Here is an 18,034-nt window from a genome sequence, read left to right as displayed (position 1 = left end):
TGTGTGGCTTGAATGCAAATTCTGTACAGAAGAAGAAACTATTGTAAGTAAGTAAAGGCTAACAGTGATGAGATGGAAGGGAACTGAATCAGCAGCTTATAACAACAATGGAAATTTCTGGATGGAATAATATGTAATATAAATGGAAGACAAACACTCAACTACAGTTAACTGATATGTGGCACATAGAAACATGTAACCAAAAAAAAAGTATTTATACTGGCGTTTGAGTTCTTGACCTACATCTAGTAAAAGAACACAAACTCTCATACACACAACCACCAAGACACCCAAACATGCACACCAGCAGTGAGACTGACTTATCATCAATAGCAGTTGCCTGGGCATATGGTAATGCTTATCATTTTGCTATTCAGCCACTGAATCATCTATCTAAAAAACTCGCCTGCCTCACACTAACACACAACCCCTGCCCCTCACCCCACCTTGCACACCATCTACCCCCTCCCCAATCCCATCTATCCAGGCTACTGCTATCGATAATGAACAGTAAGTCTTGCTGCAGCCATGAGATTTGGGTGGTTGTGTGTGTGAATGTACACTATGTGATCAAAAGTATCCGGACACCTCGCTGAAAATTACTTGCAAGTTCGTGGTGCACTTCATTTGTAATGCAGGAATTCAGTATGGTGTTGGCCCACCCTTAGCCTTGATGACAGCTTCCACTCTCACAGACACACGTTCAGTTATGTGCTGGAAGGTTTCTTGGGGAATGGCAGCCCATTCTTCATGGAGTGCTGCACTGAGGAGAGGTATCAATGTCGGTCAGAGAGGCCTGGCACGAAGTCGAAATTCCAAAACATCTCAAAGGTTTTCTATAAGATTCAGGTCAGGACTCTGTGCAGGCCAGTCCATTACAGGGATGTTATTGTTGTGTAACCACTCTGCCACAGGCCATGCATTATGAACAGGTGCCCGATCATGTTGAAAGACGCAATCGCCATCCCCGAATTGCTCTTCAACAGTGCGAAGCAAGAAGGTGCTTAAAACATCAATGTAGGCCTGTGCTATGATTGTGACACGCAAAATAATAAGGAATGCAAACCCTCTCCATGAAAAACACGACCACACTATAACACCACTGCCTCCGAATTTCACTGTTGGCACTACACACACTGGCAAATGATGTTCAATGGGCATTCGCCATACCCACACCCTGCCACGGATCGCCACATTGTGTACCGAGACTTGTCACTCCACACAACATTTTTCCACTGTTCAATCGTCCAATGTTTACGCTCCTTACACCAAGTGAGGCGTCATTTGGCATTTACCAGCACGATGTGTGGTTTATGAGCAGCCGCTCGACCATGAAATCCAAGTTTTCTTACCTCCCGCCCGTCATAGTACTTGCAGTGGATCCTGATGCAGTTCGGAATTTCTGTGTGATGATCTGGATAGATGTCTACCTATTACACATTACGACCCTGTGCAACTGTCAGCGGCCTCTGTCAGTCAACAGACGAGTTCAGCATGTATGCTTTTGTGCTGTACGTGTCCCTTCATGTTTCCACTTCACTATCACATCGGAAACAGTGGACCTATGGATGTTCAGGAGTGTGGAAATTTAATGTACAGAAGTATGACAAGTGACACCCAATCACCTGACCACTTTCAAGGTCCGTGAGTTCCTCTGAGTGCCCCATTCTGCTCTCTCACAATGTCTAATGACTACTGGGGTCACTGATATGGAGTACCTGGCAGCTGGTGGCAGCACAATGCACCTAATATGAAAAATGTATGTTTTTAGGGGTGTCTGGACACTTTTGATCACATAGCGCATATACTTTTGCCAGAGAGAGAGCAAGAGCTTGAAAGCTAGTATGAATACTGTTTTTTGTTGTACGTTTCCACGCACCACACGTTGGTTAACTACAGGTGAGTGGTTGCCTGTCCTTTATTTTTCATGAAACTCCTATCAAGGAATGAGGAAGCGATTCAACAGAACGTACATTTCACAACAGATGTATGGAGTTGGTGTTTTCTTGAAATTTCACATTTAGATCCTTGTCAAATTGTTATTGGCTGTTTGGCCTCTCGAAAAATGTGTGCCAGGTGGCTTCCCTGACTACTGACAGATAAGCTTAAAAATAATGACTGGGAGCTGCACTGACTGTTCTCACTCCCTATCCGTACAAGGATGGTGTGGAATTTTTGAAACATACTGTTGCTCATGATGAGACCTGGGTTTTGTATAAAAGTCCAGAAACAAAGTGCCAGTCAACAGGATGGCGTCATTCTCAATGCCTCACAAAACCAAAAAAATTCAAACAAATTCTGAGCACTAAAAAGGTAATGGCCACAGGGTTTTGGGATCAAAAGGGTGTCCTAGTTATCAATGTTATGCCTAGTGGGAGACCACACATGCTGTGACTTACTGTCAAACCCTTCACTACCTATGCCACACTGAAATACCCGGCACAGATTGTACTGCAGCAACTGACAAAGGATTTTCTTCTACTGTTTAACTCGGAAGTTTAATTGACCGTGAGTGATCACTGAATTTTTCTGAAACTGAAAGATTTTTTTGGATGGAAAGCACTACGAAAATGACAGCAAAGTGAAAGAGGATGTTAGCGACTGGTTCCATTCAGCAGCAACTTAGTTTGAGCTTGCGTAGTGCTACAATGAATGCTTAAATCTGAATGACAACTACGGAAAAAATACCTAAGATGTTAAATTATGTGATAAAATAGGTTTTCTTTCCTTGAGGAGGCGAAATTCTAGTACTGGCAAGTCACAACTGGAAGTGCGAACACTAATACTAACTTTCAAAACTTCTTCGGGGATGACAAAAAGAGGGCTGGTTGGGGAAGGTTAGAGAGGAAGGGCAAGTCTGTCAGAAGCTTGAAGGGAAGGGGACTCCCAGCTGTGAGGACAAGCAGAAATGAAGATGGCTGAAAGGGGACCCCCTCCCCCGATTCCCTGATCAGTACCGATTTCACAATCTATTGCTGGCACCACACTGTAAGACAAATCTAGTGTGGTTGTTGTCTAATCTTTCATTTAATCAGAAAAGAGAGCATGGACTCAAATGAAGAAGGTAACAGTCATAACAAGACAAAAGGCATGCGGCTTTATGATAAATACAAACACATCATAATAAAGTGGACTAGATTACGAGGAGAAATGTACATTAACTACAAAGGACAAAACATTCCTGAAACTGGTATTTTTGAAAAAAATTTTCAATGCGTTCCTATCCGGGGGCACTCTTTCCTACCTTGTGATAGGATGTTTGGGGGTATAAGAAGAAAGTTATGACAAACTGATAAGAGTTCACAGTGTGAAATAATATATTGAAGTTATTCTTCATTCTGCCCATAAAAAGAACTCATTCATTGTGAACTACCTTGAGGATAACAACATTGTTAAGAACTATAAGGACTGGTGGCCAGATCTTTTTAAATGCAATTCCCAGAGCTTAGATGATGATGATGATGATGATGATGATGATGATGATTGGATTGTGGGACACTCAACGGCGCAGTTATCAGTGCCCGTACAAATTCCCAACCTTTACTCAGTCCAATCTCGCCACTTTCAAGAATGATGATGAAATGATGAGGACAACACAAACACCCAGTCATCTCGAGGCAGGTGAAACTCCCTGACCCCGCCGGTAATCGAACCTGGGACCTCATCCCAGAGTTTAGAAACACTGGGAAAATACAGTTCAATGAAAGTCAGTGTCAGTGTTTCACAGTACAATATGTCTGATTATGACAGCCACAACCCAGGGGTATTAGTAGTCCGATCATTCATTGATGGACTGACTCAAAACTCTTTCAAACTTTTAAAACCCCTAGCAAATATCAGACTACCAACAACCTTAGCACACGGAGTGAAATGTCCTATAACAAAGTTAAGATAAATGATATATAAAGAAACTGGAACAGTACATTCCAGAGGAGCACAAAAACTGTTGTATTGATTTATTCACTTGCCCTACAACAGCTGAAGAAGATGAAAATGTATGAAACCTACAGAAAATGTTGCAACAATGCTTATCTGCAATGATGATTATATTAAAGTACCATTTGTAATTTGTGTTTATTAATAAATTCTCAAGATTCTATAGTTGTACTATTATTTATTTTAATTTGGTTCAAAAATGTCACGAGTCCAAGATTAAAAAAAAAAAAAAAAAAAAAAAATCTGAAAAGTGTGAAAAAAATTGATGATTTTAAGATGTAGATTTAATGGTTTCCAGGTACACCAGAGTATAAAAGTCCAAGTACTTCTTATCTTTTACCATTGAAGCATAAAACCGTTTCCTCTGAATATCTCAAAATCATGTTTTATGGACTTATGACCTTCTCATAATAACCGATTCAATTTATCTTGTTTAATAGGAAATTTATTTTTGAAAGTAAAACTTCTCAAAAAACCATTCACAATATTTTCCCACAACCTATCAGAAATAGGTTCACTTGAACAGTTTACAGATAGCACCAAAAAACAGGTAGTTACCGCACATGTGCACCTAAGGAAACCCATGCTTGGTGTTTGCTCTGCTCATATGCCTTTTGTCACATTTCTGTTTGGAATTTCATGCCTAGTGGGACATCATGTGATCATGTGCAGCACTGCAGCATGTTGTTCACAGGGGATTTACACAGTTATTGCACTTAGGGAAGTGTTTTGCCACATCTTATTCAGATAAGGAATGCAAAATAAAAAAGCAGTCTTTGGCATTATATTCATTTCAAAACTAGACTCTACACTAAGCTCAAAGTACCATAATATTCTGATACATTGTGATTTTAACGCAGATTCCCCCCCCCCCCCCCCCCCCCCCCCCCCCCCGCACTCTCCAATACTATTACCAAGCATTTCCAATCAGGTTTACTCTCCACACAGCACTGCAAAATGCTAGTAAAAAGGAATACAAATATCTTTCAAAAATAAAAAACTGTTGTTTTTATATGGCAGAATTAAGGACATTAAGTTTTTCATGACTTTTCATACGGTATAAAATATTACCACAGTTATCTGTGAAGTCAAGAAAATGTATAACTGGTAGTTTACATTCTAATTCAGGAGTAAATATAAAACCTTGTGAGGAGTTACAATGATAAATCAAGGTTTCATGGTGCACAGCCAGTCTGTAATTTATCAAAGAATGGTGTACTTTAAATTTAAGACATAAACAACACAAACTAAGAAATAATGTCAAGCGCACATGAGGTAGCTGATAAGTGTCGAAACATGTCTTGTGATCGAAAAATATAGTCTTTCACAGCAGGCAGATTAGTAAAATTCTGCAAAAGCTGTCAATGTATTTTAAACAAAACATTTTATTCCATACAACTGACCAAAAATTGGCGAGCTTAGTCAGTTTCAAGTGAACATTTATGTACATTTGAACAAATTATAGCATTAACAGATCTTACAGTATGTCATAAAAGAAACAGGGCATCAGAATACCCAAAGAATTTCATAAACCATACTAAAATGCATAATTTGGCTTAAAGTGCACATTCATGTGTCTAGAGTCACTCTGAAGTAGGCCCCTACCTGGTATTATGCTTTTCAGTGTGGTTTTTAGGATGCCAATTTTCTTGGAATACCAGTATTGTATTATCTCACGTTTGTTTCTTTAATATGGCATTATGTCACATATGCCAGAAGATAAGAACGTACACTTTAACTTCAGTGAACAATAGAAACAAGCCAACAGTGTGGAATGAAACACTGTTTCAAATAAATTGGCTGCCTCTGCAGAAGAGACTAATAAGCTACTTAAAAAACTACTTTAGCAAGCCAACAAAAATAACTCCATTGTTCTGATTGATTGCCAATAATGTGGAAATAAAACAAAATCAGAAAATTGAAACTGACAACATATTTCTGTCTTCTGTAATTAACAATCACACTTCACGTAGAAGAAGTGCAAGAAGGCACGCTCATACATGACTTAAGTTCTGCACATGTGCGTGAGCCCACTGGCAACTGATCAAACGAAACTAATTTAAACAGTTGTGATGCCACACTCATTGACAGCAGTTTGCTGGTAAGAAACACTGCATAGTTTTCATCCAAAAGCCTTTGATACATTTTTCTGTCAGCAGATGCTTGTGTGTGCACTGTGTTTTGCTTTTGTAAATTGCACATTTTCTTTCCAATTTAAGTTTTATTGTGGCATTTTTCTCTAATTTATGTTTTACTGTTGCAGTATTATTCTGCAGTAGTGGGCTAAAATCAAATTCTTTGTTAGAGTGTGAGTTAACAGCAATGAAAATTACAAAAATTTAACTGAGAAGTAGAATAATGAAAAATTCCCCAGAATTCTGAAAAATTCCCAGGTTATTCCTGGTTTTCTCCTTGATGAAAAAATTCCCCAGTTTTTCCCGGATTACCCAGTTGTCTCAGGGCACATACACCCTGAATGTGTTAAGGAATTGCTCAGTTTTAAAATGGTTTCATATCTGGTCTACTCTGCCTGAGTTCTGTACCAGGAGATGTTAACTGTCTCAACAATTGTTCACATTCAATATTTTTTTAATTAAAGAAGTGCTCGAAAAGGTTAAGTGCTGTCAATTCTAATTGAACAACGGAGAGGTAGATGTTAAAAGGCTACACAATTGTCCCATTCATAGTAGTTTTTTGTATTGCTAAGGAATTGCTTAATTTTCAGAAAGGTTTTAAATGTTTATATAAACTGGTTCAACATTTTTTCACTCCAATCAAGCTGAATCATTAAAGTTCCAGTAGCAACACACACCTCGTGAAAGTAAGTGATGGGTACACATTCTGTCTCTCTGTAATTTTGTGATTTTTCTCAGGAGCATTTTCATTCTGAGATAGTTAATTTCATATGCCGTTAAGTTGAGCGGGCCACTTGCATGAAGTGTCACACATTTGCAGCTCGTACGAATACCCGGCAAGTAAGATAGCATACCTACACAGATGGCACTGAAGTTGCGTGTAATTAATAAGAATAAGAGAAATGTTTTACAACTAAAAATAGTATTATAGCAACACTAGTTTTATCTTGTAAACTTCTGACTGTGAATATATAGAAAACAACCCAATAGTAGAAAGGTCAATGTCAAGAAAATGTCACTGAAAGCAAAGTTGTACACTATTTGATTTTTCTGCATGAAGGCCATTTTTTTCTAACACCAACTTGTCCTTTAAATCATATTTTAAAGGTTTTTACAGGAATTCTGTGCAGAACAACAGAATCACCAATCTGGCTGGACAACCTGAAATACACCTTCTGGTAAGTATACTTATAAAACCTCACACATCACAACTATTGAAGTGTTATGTAAATTTAACATTACACTCAAAACCAGAATTATTTTCAGAATGAGATTTTCACTCTGCAGCGGAGTGTGCGCTGATATGAAACTTCCTGGCAGATTAAAACTGTGTGCCCGACTGAGACTCGAACTCGGGACCGAGTTCGAGTCTCGGTCAGGCACACAGTTTTAATCTGCCAGGAAGTTTCAGAATTATTTTCTTTGTTTGCATGACTGTCCATTGCAATAGCTGTTACATATCAATTATTATTGTTTTTACTCATCTTAAGCATAAATTAAAAGAGTGTCTTTTGCCAGATGTATTTTGGTTTTAACTATAAACAATCTTCAGTAGTCATTCTGTAAATGTAGTATTGGATACATAATGTTTCTACATTACAGATTAAAAACCATTTCTCTTCTTTATAAATCTGGGGTATAATGTACTTACAGTGTTTACTCATCTTTTTTACTTGTTCTCAAGTTGACAGCATTTGACTTTAACCACTTCAAACAGCAAGGCAAAAAGCTGTCAACTTCACAAGATGTAAGAAAGATGAATAAACACCATTAGTAAATTATACACTGAATTTATAAAGAAAAACTTTTTGAAATCTATAAACAGGAAAATGTAGAAACTTATTATGTATCCAGTCTAATATTTACAGAGAGACTGCTGAAGATGGTTTGTAAATAAAAACTAAATGTGTCTGGTGAAAAACGCTTTTTAACTGTAGTAAGTTAGAGATGGGAACAACAATAACAACAGACTAATTTTTCTCATGACATTGTAGCAAAATTCTTGAGGGCTGTTTGCGAATAGCATCTCAGATGGATACCTGAGAGCTAAGAGTGAAGGAGTTCCCGACAGGACGGCATTCCGCCAGACAGGATCACCCTCGTGAGAGATTACAAGCTTCTCTTCATGCTGGGAGATGGCCTCGTACAAAGCAGCAGGCTCTTCGTACTCATCTGGGGCCATGAAGTGGTCCTGCAAACACGGGCAAGTTTAATTTCAACCCCGGAAACAAATGTTTCATGAAAACAGCCAAGTTATAGTGGTCAGATACCAGATCTTAGACTGACCTAATTTGCCCAGTCAAAAACTTAATCTCTACACATAAATGATTATAAACAAAACACTTTTTACATTTTAACCATCTTGATTGATTGTCATAACATACATGAAGTGTTCACACCACACAGTACACAGATCAAGTGCTCACTGATATGTAGGAAGGTCCTGATCATGAATAATTTTTTTCTATGTTCCTGTCATTTCAAAATCACAATCTTCAGATATGTGGTAAGAAATACATACACAGACTATATATAAAATACACTGGTTTACATGTATAACAGTTCATGTGTGTAGTAACAAAAAGAATATATGAATTGTTAACTCAATAGCAGTATCACAAATTATTCTCAGTAATATTGTGTAGCAATTTTGAATATTACAGCAATTAGAACAAAGTCAGAGTAGTTCAACAGTAGTCCAACAGAGAAATCAATAACTGCATGAAGGTATTACGACACAGAAGGTGACACCACACTATGCTGTACATTCTTGTTTGATGCCTGTCGTACTATAATTTTATTTCATAATTTTTGTCGGCATCGAAATACATTGGTTTATCTGACTAAAAGTAAGGGAGAAGACTGCTGAATTTAAGTCAGAAGCTGGTTTATGGCCCCAAAATTAATACACAAAAGTCAATATTGCAGAATGTTAGTGATGTAAGTTTCCCCCATAATTTGTTTTGAAAGTTTAATGCCTCTGTACCAATGTATCTTTCATGTACTGTTAATGGTGCAAGAACAATTTGTTATCAATGTTCCTATGACTCTAAAAATTATAATTGTAACATAATAAATAAATTCGAATGAGCCTTCCGTTATTACACATGAAATCACTTTTTTATTTGTAATTGAATTTATAAGCAACATAACATAGGCAGTTATCAGCTGTTTTCAAAATAAAAAAGTATTGCAAAAATAAAGAAAAAAAGGAAAAAATTGCTTTCATCTAGGATTGAACCAACCACCCACAAAGTATACTAACTTCTGACCTTACATATCTGTTTCACAGACTGCGATGTTTCTAATGGATGATGGCTAAATGCAACTCATTGCATCACTCGGATGGATGTCTATCGGGACAAATGGCTATACAGTGAGATATCTGGTGCCTTGAACCACATCACCATTCAGTACATTCTGTGATACCCCTCCTTATTCTCGTGACGGAATTTCTTTGCCAGCTTTGAAGTCCAGTTCTGTAGAAAATAAGCTGAGAAATTCTCACAAGGATGGCATTTCCTAGTATTTTTTGTAACATATTTCTGCCCAATAACACGTTTATCCATATTGTCAATTGAATATTTACTGTGTGCACTTTGTTGCCTCTTCTTTTCTTTGGGGTAAATATTTCCACTTCCACTTATCTCAGCACGGTTTCATCCTCACATAATTTAAAAATCATCAATCTGCACAGCTTTAATAATTTGCTTGCATATTCCATCTTCTTATCTGTCTATGCTGTCACTGCTTTCTCCTTCTCATTGTCAATAAAATTAATCCTGTTAACAGCAAACTTCCACGGTCAGACAGCAATGCTCACTACTTTAACTGGAGCTGAGAAGTACCTAGTCAAGGGATGCATTCCAAACAGGACCAACAGAGCAGATTGAATGTATATAGAAATGGGGTAGCATGAATAATCACAAAGTTGCTCAACTCTTGTGAGAGCATCATTGACATGCTACAAAATCTGAACTTGCAGATGCTTGAAGATAGATGCTGACAATCTCGTGAAAGCCTACTTACAAAGTTTTAAGAACCAATATTAAGTGAAGAAGAATAACCAATAATAGACTTTATAACTGGGGAAAATACAGTTTTTTCATGTTAAATGACAGTTTACTTTCTCTCAGGACAGTAAAACTTATCAATCATTTGAACGGTTAAGGTTTCACACACCGGCTCAGAGCTTTCCAGCACTTTAGAATCTAATTCCACCAAACACAGCACATTAGTTTCCGAAGCACTGAAATCGAGATTGTGTTGCGCTTTCGTAAAACAATGATGGCTCATATTATGTGATCTTGCTAGCTGATGACAGCAGATATTCAGAGCGTAGGACACACAATGCAGGTAATCCACAGCAACATCAGTGTTAAGTAGCACAAATACACAAATATGAAAAGCTGATGGTTTAAATTAATAAACATAGTGTATCAACAAGAAAACCTAGCTTTCAAATATAATACTAATCTCGAAGATTAATAAGCATTCATATATAATATTTGTCTTTTTTTCGTGTGTTACACTTTAAGATACGTCACACAAATGTGCCAATAAAATTTTAAATAATGATATAATGTCTGGTCTTCTGGGTCCAAAATTCTTCTATGTGGCTGGTCCTCAAAAACTGAAGTTTGAAATGAGGACCAAAGGCTCTGAGGTTTAAGAAAGTCATCGCAGATTCTCACACAAAACATAATTCATCTTGCTTAAAAGGATATTTACTTTGAAAGTAATGCTATTTCAACCATCATTCACATTATTTCCCCACGACCTGTTAGAACTAGGTACATTCCAGCAGTTGCTAGAGAGCGCCAGAGAACAGACATTCTACACATGCACAGCAACGATGATATAGGAAGCCCATATGTTTGCAAGCATAAAGCATTAAGAGGTCTTACATTACATCATAAAGGAAACACGACATCAGAGAATACTTCAAGAGCATTGGAATCTCATAAACCATATTAGAATACATAATTTGGCTTAAAGTGCACATTTGTATGTCCATATTCATAATGAAGTAGGCACCAACCTCCTCTCAGAGTGGTTTCCCGGATGTAAATTTTCTTAAACGAAAAGTACTGTATTACCTCATGTTTGGTTCTTTATTATGGAATAATGCCATACGTGCCAGAAGATGAAAACGTGCACTTGAAATTCACAAACAGCTGATACTAGCCAATAGTGTAGAATAAATTGACTGCCACAGTGGAAAAAATTAGTAAAAGCCAAATTTCTTTAGCAAACCAACGAAAATGACTTCACTGTTCTTCAAGACGATTAATAATCAACTGCCAAAAACATGAAAATATAATAAAATCACAAAACTGAAACTGACAACATATTTTAGCCTTATTTGGTTTAATTCACTTGACAGCTGCTTGCCACAGAAATCAATTTTGTTTTCCTTTGATGTGAGAGGTGTAAACAAAGAGGAGACAGCAAAATCACTAAATGTACACACAGATCATGCAGACTACCCCATTCACATGACAACCCAGACTGCTCTGCACATATGCAAATCTGGCAGCTTGGGAAGGCACACTAGAAACTTTTCCGGGTAGCATCTGGCTGCTTGTTACTACTGCCAATACATACAACAGCCACACATCAAGTAGCCAGATGTGGGAAAAGGTACTGCTCATATGTGACTCTACTGCACATGTGCACGAGTTCACGGGCAACTGCTCAAACAAACCTAATGTAAATAGTAGTGGTGTCATGCTCATCGGAAGCAGTTTGTTGTTACGAAGTATTACACGGACTTCCTCCTAAAGCCTTTGACACAGTTTGTTGTTGGCAGATGCTTGTGTATACAGTGTGTTTTGTTGCTGTAAATGACACATTTCCTTTTCAACTTTGATTTTTTCCCCCTCTTGTATATGTTTAATTACTGCAGTATTATTCTTCAGTAGCATGAACAGTAAGATTCTTTGTTAGAGTGTCAGTCCTTATCAATCAAAATTATAAAAATTTAAGTAAAAACTAAAACAAAGAAAAATTCCCAAAATTATAAAAATTTCCTGGTTGTCCCAGGGTATATACACCCTGGCATGTTACGATCAGCTGCATATTGTGACGCCAGGTGGTCAACTTTGTTCTTGCCAACAGTTTGATAGTGGCCATTCATCTTCGTCGACAGCTAATTGCTAATCATGCTGACATAAAGAGCTGTGTAGTGTTTTGTGTATGACACAGCTGCTTCCACAAATGGCCCAGCCTCTGATAGAGCAGGATAAGCCTGCAACAGCACTGCAGCACTAAGTGCTGGGTGAGTGTACTGGGCAGGTCTTGCACCTCAGTCTTCCACAAGGATATGGATCCACGGAGAGAGGTTAGGAGTGAGGGGGATATAGGGATGGACTAGGATGTTCTGTACATCGGATGTGTGCCAGAACACTGCTTTCGGAGGGGGTGTGGTGGATCTCAGGAAGCATGTCCCTAATTTTAGGACACAATGAGAGAGAATTGAAGCCCTGATGAAGGATACGGTTCAACTGTTCCAGTAGATGATGATATTGTGTGACGAGGAGGGTGCTCCTTTGTGGATGATTCTTGGGGTGGTAGAAGGACTGGGGGTGTGTGAGGATATGGCAGAGGAAAGCTGTTTGCAAACTAGGTTCAGGGGGTAGAGCCTGTCTGTGAAGGCCTTCGTGGACTATCAGCATTCTGGACAGTTGTCGGTTAGTGGGTTTAATGTAGACAGAGGTGTGGATGGAGCCATCAGAGATGGAAGTCAACATCCAAGATGGTGGCCATTCGGCTAAGTGTGTGCACATTTTCTGTGTGCATTTGTACTCTATCTCAAGAAAGGATTTCTCCAAAAGGTAGCAAGTTTTCTTTCTTTTTGTGTGCACCTGTCACTGATTCAATGCTTCTGCTATTTGGCGTGTGAGTCTCCTTTAATTCAAAAGTATTTACATTCTACCACAATTTACCCACAAACTTAGATGTAGATGCTGTCACAAAGCAAAGGGACTCTCACAGCAACTGTACTAGAGATACGTGTTTACCTGGTGAAGCTTCAGGGACATCCGCACTCCGGGTGCCACCACCTTCCTCAGGAGCTCCATGTCTGAGAAAATCCACTCATCCCTCACAGATGTTATCCGGAAGTCTCCTTTGAAAAGTGCGTGCAGGCCATACAAGAAGAACTCCACACTGCAAATCATAAAAACTTGTCATTTTACAGGAATCTTTTTCATAGTATAGAACACAATTTTAGCCAGACACCTATAATTGAAATGATTGTGGGTACTGTATAAAAAGCACACACTAAGAAAAACGTCCAGTGTTAACTCTATAACACACACCCATACACACACACTAAATTCTCTCTCACTTGATATCTCTGAAATGCAAGTCATTTTGCCAAATTAAAACATCCAGTTACAACATCTGAACAAAAAAAATAAAGTACCTCAAATAAAACAGTTTCAGGATGTACAAAAATTCCAACCTTGAAATAAGAGCATACTTAACAAGTTTGCAAATTCAAAAACACAAGAAATCTGTTCAAGTAGTTTCTTTCACTATGTTAGATAAGTGTGATTGTATTGTTTGCAGCTGAACTGCAACACAAATTACATAATGGAACGGCTTTGGAAATGGGGATTAAAGGAAGAGGAACTGCTAGAAATAAAAGACCACAAAAGTACATAAATGAAAATGAAAAGAAATTGGCTACATTAACATGTGTAGTATGAGCAAGAATAAAAATAAAACTGTTTGCCATGTCAAAGTGGGGAAAAAACAACACAAATTACCACAATATACAAGTTCAAAAAACAACTTTTTCCTGTTTGTTGTAAGTTCAGATTACAGATATTACTCAATAGAACAGTGGCATTCAATGTGAGCAGTGTGTAATGGTGTCTGTATATTGTGAACAGAAGGCCAGTTTACATGTGATTACTTGCAACAGAGAATGCTCAACTAATACAACAATGTCCTACAGTAGTCGTACATAGCCAAAGTTTTAATTATGATCACAAAAAACTAAACTTATGTGATTAATTTTTTGTTTGTTTGCATGCAGATGTATGCATTCCTGGTACACATCAAATTCCCTAGCCCTAAGTAACACAACACACTGCTCGAGGAGTGAAAACCAAATGGCACAGGCCACTCATAAAGTGGATTATCGTGGGGCAATTCATTTTCTGTATTTGACGGGGAGCAAGGCCGTAACAATTCGGCCCGATACGCTAAATCTGTAAGACAACAATGCACCATTATAAGAGGCAGTGGTTTGGAGGCACATATGCTTCAAGTGTGATTAAATAAGTTTGAACAATGAAAGATGGAATGGCAGAGCAACTCTTTGTGAAGAAACTGAAATTTTCAAGAAAAGTGGGGTTCCAAGTGCTCTGAGACTGGCAAATCACAATCGAGGTGATAGTGGAAAATACAAAAATCAGTTTTCAACACATTGCACGATATTCTTTACACGACAAAGGTCACTGCCTGCTACTTTTGCCCACTCAAAAGCAGAACCAAAGCACCAAAACTAATGTTGCAGAAATGTCAGGACAATCCAGATGGCTCCTTTAACCACCTAATCGCTACAGGCAACATCTGGGTGTGTCCCTACAACCTCAGGAAAGGAGCCAAGCAAGCAGTGGAAGTGAGTGGATTTACCACCACCAAAAAAAGGCGAAGATCCAGCCGTAATAGAGCTATGTGATGTAGACTATTTTTTTGTGACAGTCATAATCTGGCATTAACAGATTTTGTTCAATCTGACGTTAACAGACTGTCTGTAACAAGTACACCATAACAGTAACATGCTACCACAATCTCCTGGCAAGATTAAGGGAGTCTATCAGTATACAGTGCCACAGGAAACTGGGCCATTTGTGCACCATGGCAATGCCTCAACTCATTACACAAAGCACACTGTCAGACATGCTGCTTCTTTGGGTTGCCAATTTTGCTCCAGCCTTGTATTCTCCTGACATGGCACACAATGACTCAGATAAAGAAACCACTGCATGGCAGTAATCTCCAGCACAACTAGGTGATTTTCCAGGTAGGATGTTTGCCGATCAGCCAAAATGCAGATTTACATAACCAAAGCCTCCCCAGTGTCATCTACTATCGGGAAAAATTTGTCGCACAGAAGAGTGAATATGTAGAGAAAGACTTTTGTGCCCGCAGTTTGATTTTCTGTTTCTTTTTTTAGTGATAATTAAAACATTACGACTATCCATCACACATGTCAACAGACACACAGAAATACCTGAATGCATCAAATACCTGGAGACAGTGTTATGCGAGGCAGCCCCGAGTGTTCGTCTCCCGAGCAGACTCAACGCGAAGCACAGGGACACCAACGTCGAGTCGCGCCCTCGATCCGACAACTGCGCCAGCAGTGTCTCCGAACTGGATGCCTCGGCACTGCTGCTGCTAGCTTTTCTCGCAATCTCTGCTTCCTAAAAGACAACCTCCATGTCTATTACTGTGAGCATCTCGCTACACGTACACAGGTGTGCTGCCACTATAATTTAACGCAGTATTCTTAGTATCATGGCTTCACAATGCCAAACCACCCAAGACAGAGATGAATGGGTAATGGAGGCACTAATTTAAAAATACAATGTACATTACCTAGTCAAATTCTGGCTATTTATTACAAGACATTTATTTCTAATGGAATACTAAAAAACAGGTAAATAAATGAAAAACATATCAGATTTCATAGCCATAGGTTTTCATGGCATGTACTTACACCTTAGTGAGTCTTGTTACATGGGGATTATGCATGTCTCTGTGCCTAGCATTTCACCTCCTAGTGCTAGAGATATCTTTGACACCCCCCCCCCCCCACACACACACACACAAACACAAACCGTGGCCTAATGCCCATATCACAAAAATTACCAAAGTTTTCCCAATGTCTTATCAAAACCAGCTCTTCGCCATGCAAGTGAATGTTGGACTCCCCATCAGAACAAACAACACTCGAAGGGGCATATCTTTCAGCAACAGAATGAGAGGTGAGAAAAATTAAGAAAACAATGTCACATAAAGAAATAGTATACAGAAGTACTAATTAAAAATTAAAGTGTCATAAGAAAGTTAGGGGACATCCATTAATTACAGGAGGGTCTGGCGCCATTTTATTTTATTTATTTATTTATTTATTTTGAGTGGGGTGGGGGTAGCGCCCCTCTGCTTTACGTGAGGTTTACCTTACTATCCTTAAATAATTAAATTTATTTTATATGTTCACATTTTTGTTTCATACCACTAAAAACACCAAGTTGTTGCTTAAATTAATTTTATAAATGTTATTTCTTCTTATTATGGATATTCTCTGAATATTTTCTGCTATTTGGCAGCTTTCGAGACAGGTACTTAAATTAAACTTGTTATACTGCACCTTAAATGTAGTTGTCATTTTCAGCTACGATTTCACAGAAAAATGTGGAACACAGATTGAGAAAGTTTATTAAACTATGTTTTTAACACTTCATTTTAAACATTCTAACCCTGGTTTGTATTTGGACGGAAAGACAGACAAATAGGCACATGGACAAAAATTCTCCATGAAAATAGTATTAAGTGTTTTGATGGAACCCTAAAAAAACTGATCTGTTATTGATATACAATATACATTAAATATCACTGAAACTTTACTTACTTTGCAGATGAAATACAACATTGTTGGTACCTTCCTTTGAACTTTAGATTATATAGTTTTTCAATCTTTTCATTTATGTGATCACTAAGAGTATTCTTGTCACTGAACTTCAGCTTCGTTTCCTTCTACAAACTATTAACTTCTTGTTGGTGTGTGTGTTTCAATTTATCAGTACATCACTTAAAATATGCATTGTAAAAGTTTTGATACAAATTTTTGAACACAATAACATTCGCTTTGTATGCTTTGCACAATACCATGACTAACGCACTGACTGACAGTGATATTGAACCGCACGGCAGGAACTCCTCGAATGGAATCCAAAACTTGCACAGCGCTCATTTAAAATCGAGGAATCCCAGGCATGCATTCATTTCATATTGGTGGGTATTTTAATACTGTCTATGCTCATGAATAATTAAAAAAAATAAAATGTTATTAATTTTAATAATGTACATTCCTTGAATTAAAAAACTAATGTGTGATTTTCTTTGCTCCTCCCCCTTCAAATGATATTTACTGTTATTTTATTACAGGTCCCCCTCTCTCATTTTGATCTCAAATAATTAATGGACATCCCCGTATCGGGATTCCAAAGAACAGTCTGGTACATAAAGTGCTCCAATATCATGGCCGAGGAAAGTAGGGTTGTAGAAAGGCTATGTTGTCACTGAGTTCAACATTTCATGTTTTCACAGAATGGCAATACATCCAATACTGCTAATGGATGATTTCTGGGCTTTTGTGTTTGCCATTTCTGATCCTCCCACAAAAATATGCACCTATGTCAAGAATTTTTCTGCCTCCTCCTCACTAACATGTCCTGAAGAAATGTTCAATATTGTGTTCTGCAAGATTCAAATATCACAACTCTATTTCAAATAATTTCTTAGTTTCTTAATGGAAACAATAACAAAGAGGACAAGCAATCATTCACCAACAAATGAATGATGGGTTGTGTATAAGTACACTCAGAAGAGCTCTAATGAATGGAAGCACTGTCTCAAAACAGGGAAGCACTAATTATCACAAGATACCAACCTTCCGCTTACTGGCACAGAAGTGAATCCACTCGAGGTACACATTGCAGAAACTGGTCCGCGTAATCCCAGACGCACGGAAATCGTAATCCTCGTCTATATTCATGTTAAACACAGGGTCCAAATCGACAAAAGATCTGTCGAGTGTCGGCCTCAGAGCATCTAGGATCGTCTCTGAAGTCAGCCAGTCGAGAAGGCGTGGGGAGCGAATGGCATAGAACACTATACTCTGGAAATTTAAATGCACGATTCACATAGTAATACTTAAA

At 38.1% G+C, this 18,034-nt stretch overlaps 1 protein-coding gene across 1 annotated transcript in view; it reads right to left on the bottom strand.

Moving 5' to 3' along the window:
- Nucleotides 1-18,034, bottom strand: part of LOC126209973 (pecanex-like protein 1) — a 299,631-nt gene that overhangs the window by 43,152 nt on the left and 238,445 nt on the right. Inside the window, exons 28-31 of the mRNA XM_049939084.1 lie at nucleotides 17,767-17,994; nucleotides 15,339-15,514; nucleotides 13,094-13,241; nucleotides 8,111-8,262 (exon numbers count right to left, since the gene is read on the bottom strand). Coding sequence (XP_049795041.1) covers nucleotides 8,111-8,262; nucleotides 13,094-13,241; nucleotides 15,339-15,514; nucleotides 17,767-17,994 — 704 coding nt within the window. The remainder of the gene's footprint in view (nucleotides 1-8,110; nucleotides 8,263-13,093; nucleotides 13,242-15,338; nucleotides 15,515-17,766; nucleotides 17,995-18,034) is intronic.

The sequence above is a fragment of the Schistocerca nitens genome, chromosome 10 (assembly GCF_023898315.1).
Source record: "Schistocerca nitens isolate TAMUIC-IGC-003100 chromosome 10, iqSchNite1.1, whole genome shotgun sequence".
NCBI classification, from domain to species: Eukaryota; Metazoa; Arthropoda; class Insecta; order Orthoptera; family Acrididae; genus Schistocerca; species Schistocerca nitens.
The sequence above is the reverse complement of the archived record's forward strand: the minus strand, read 5'-3'. Positions and strand labels throughout refer to the sequence as shown.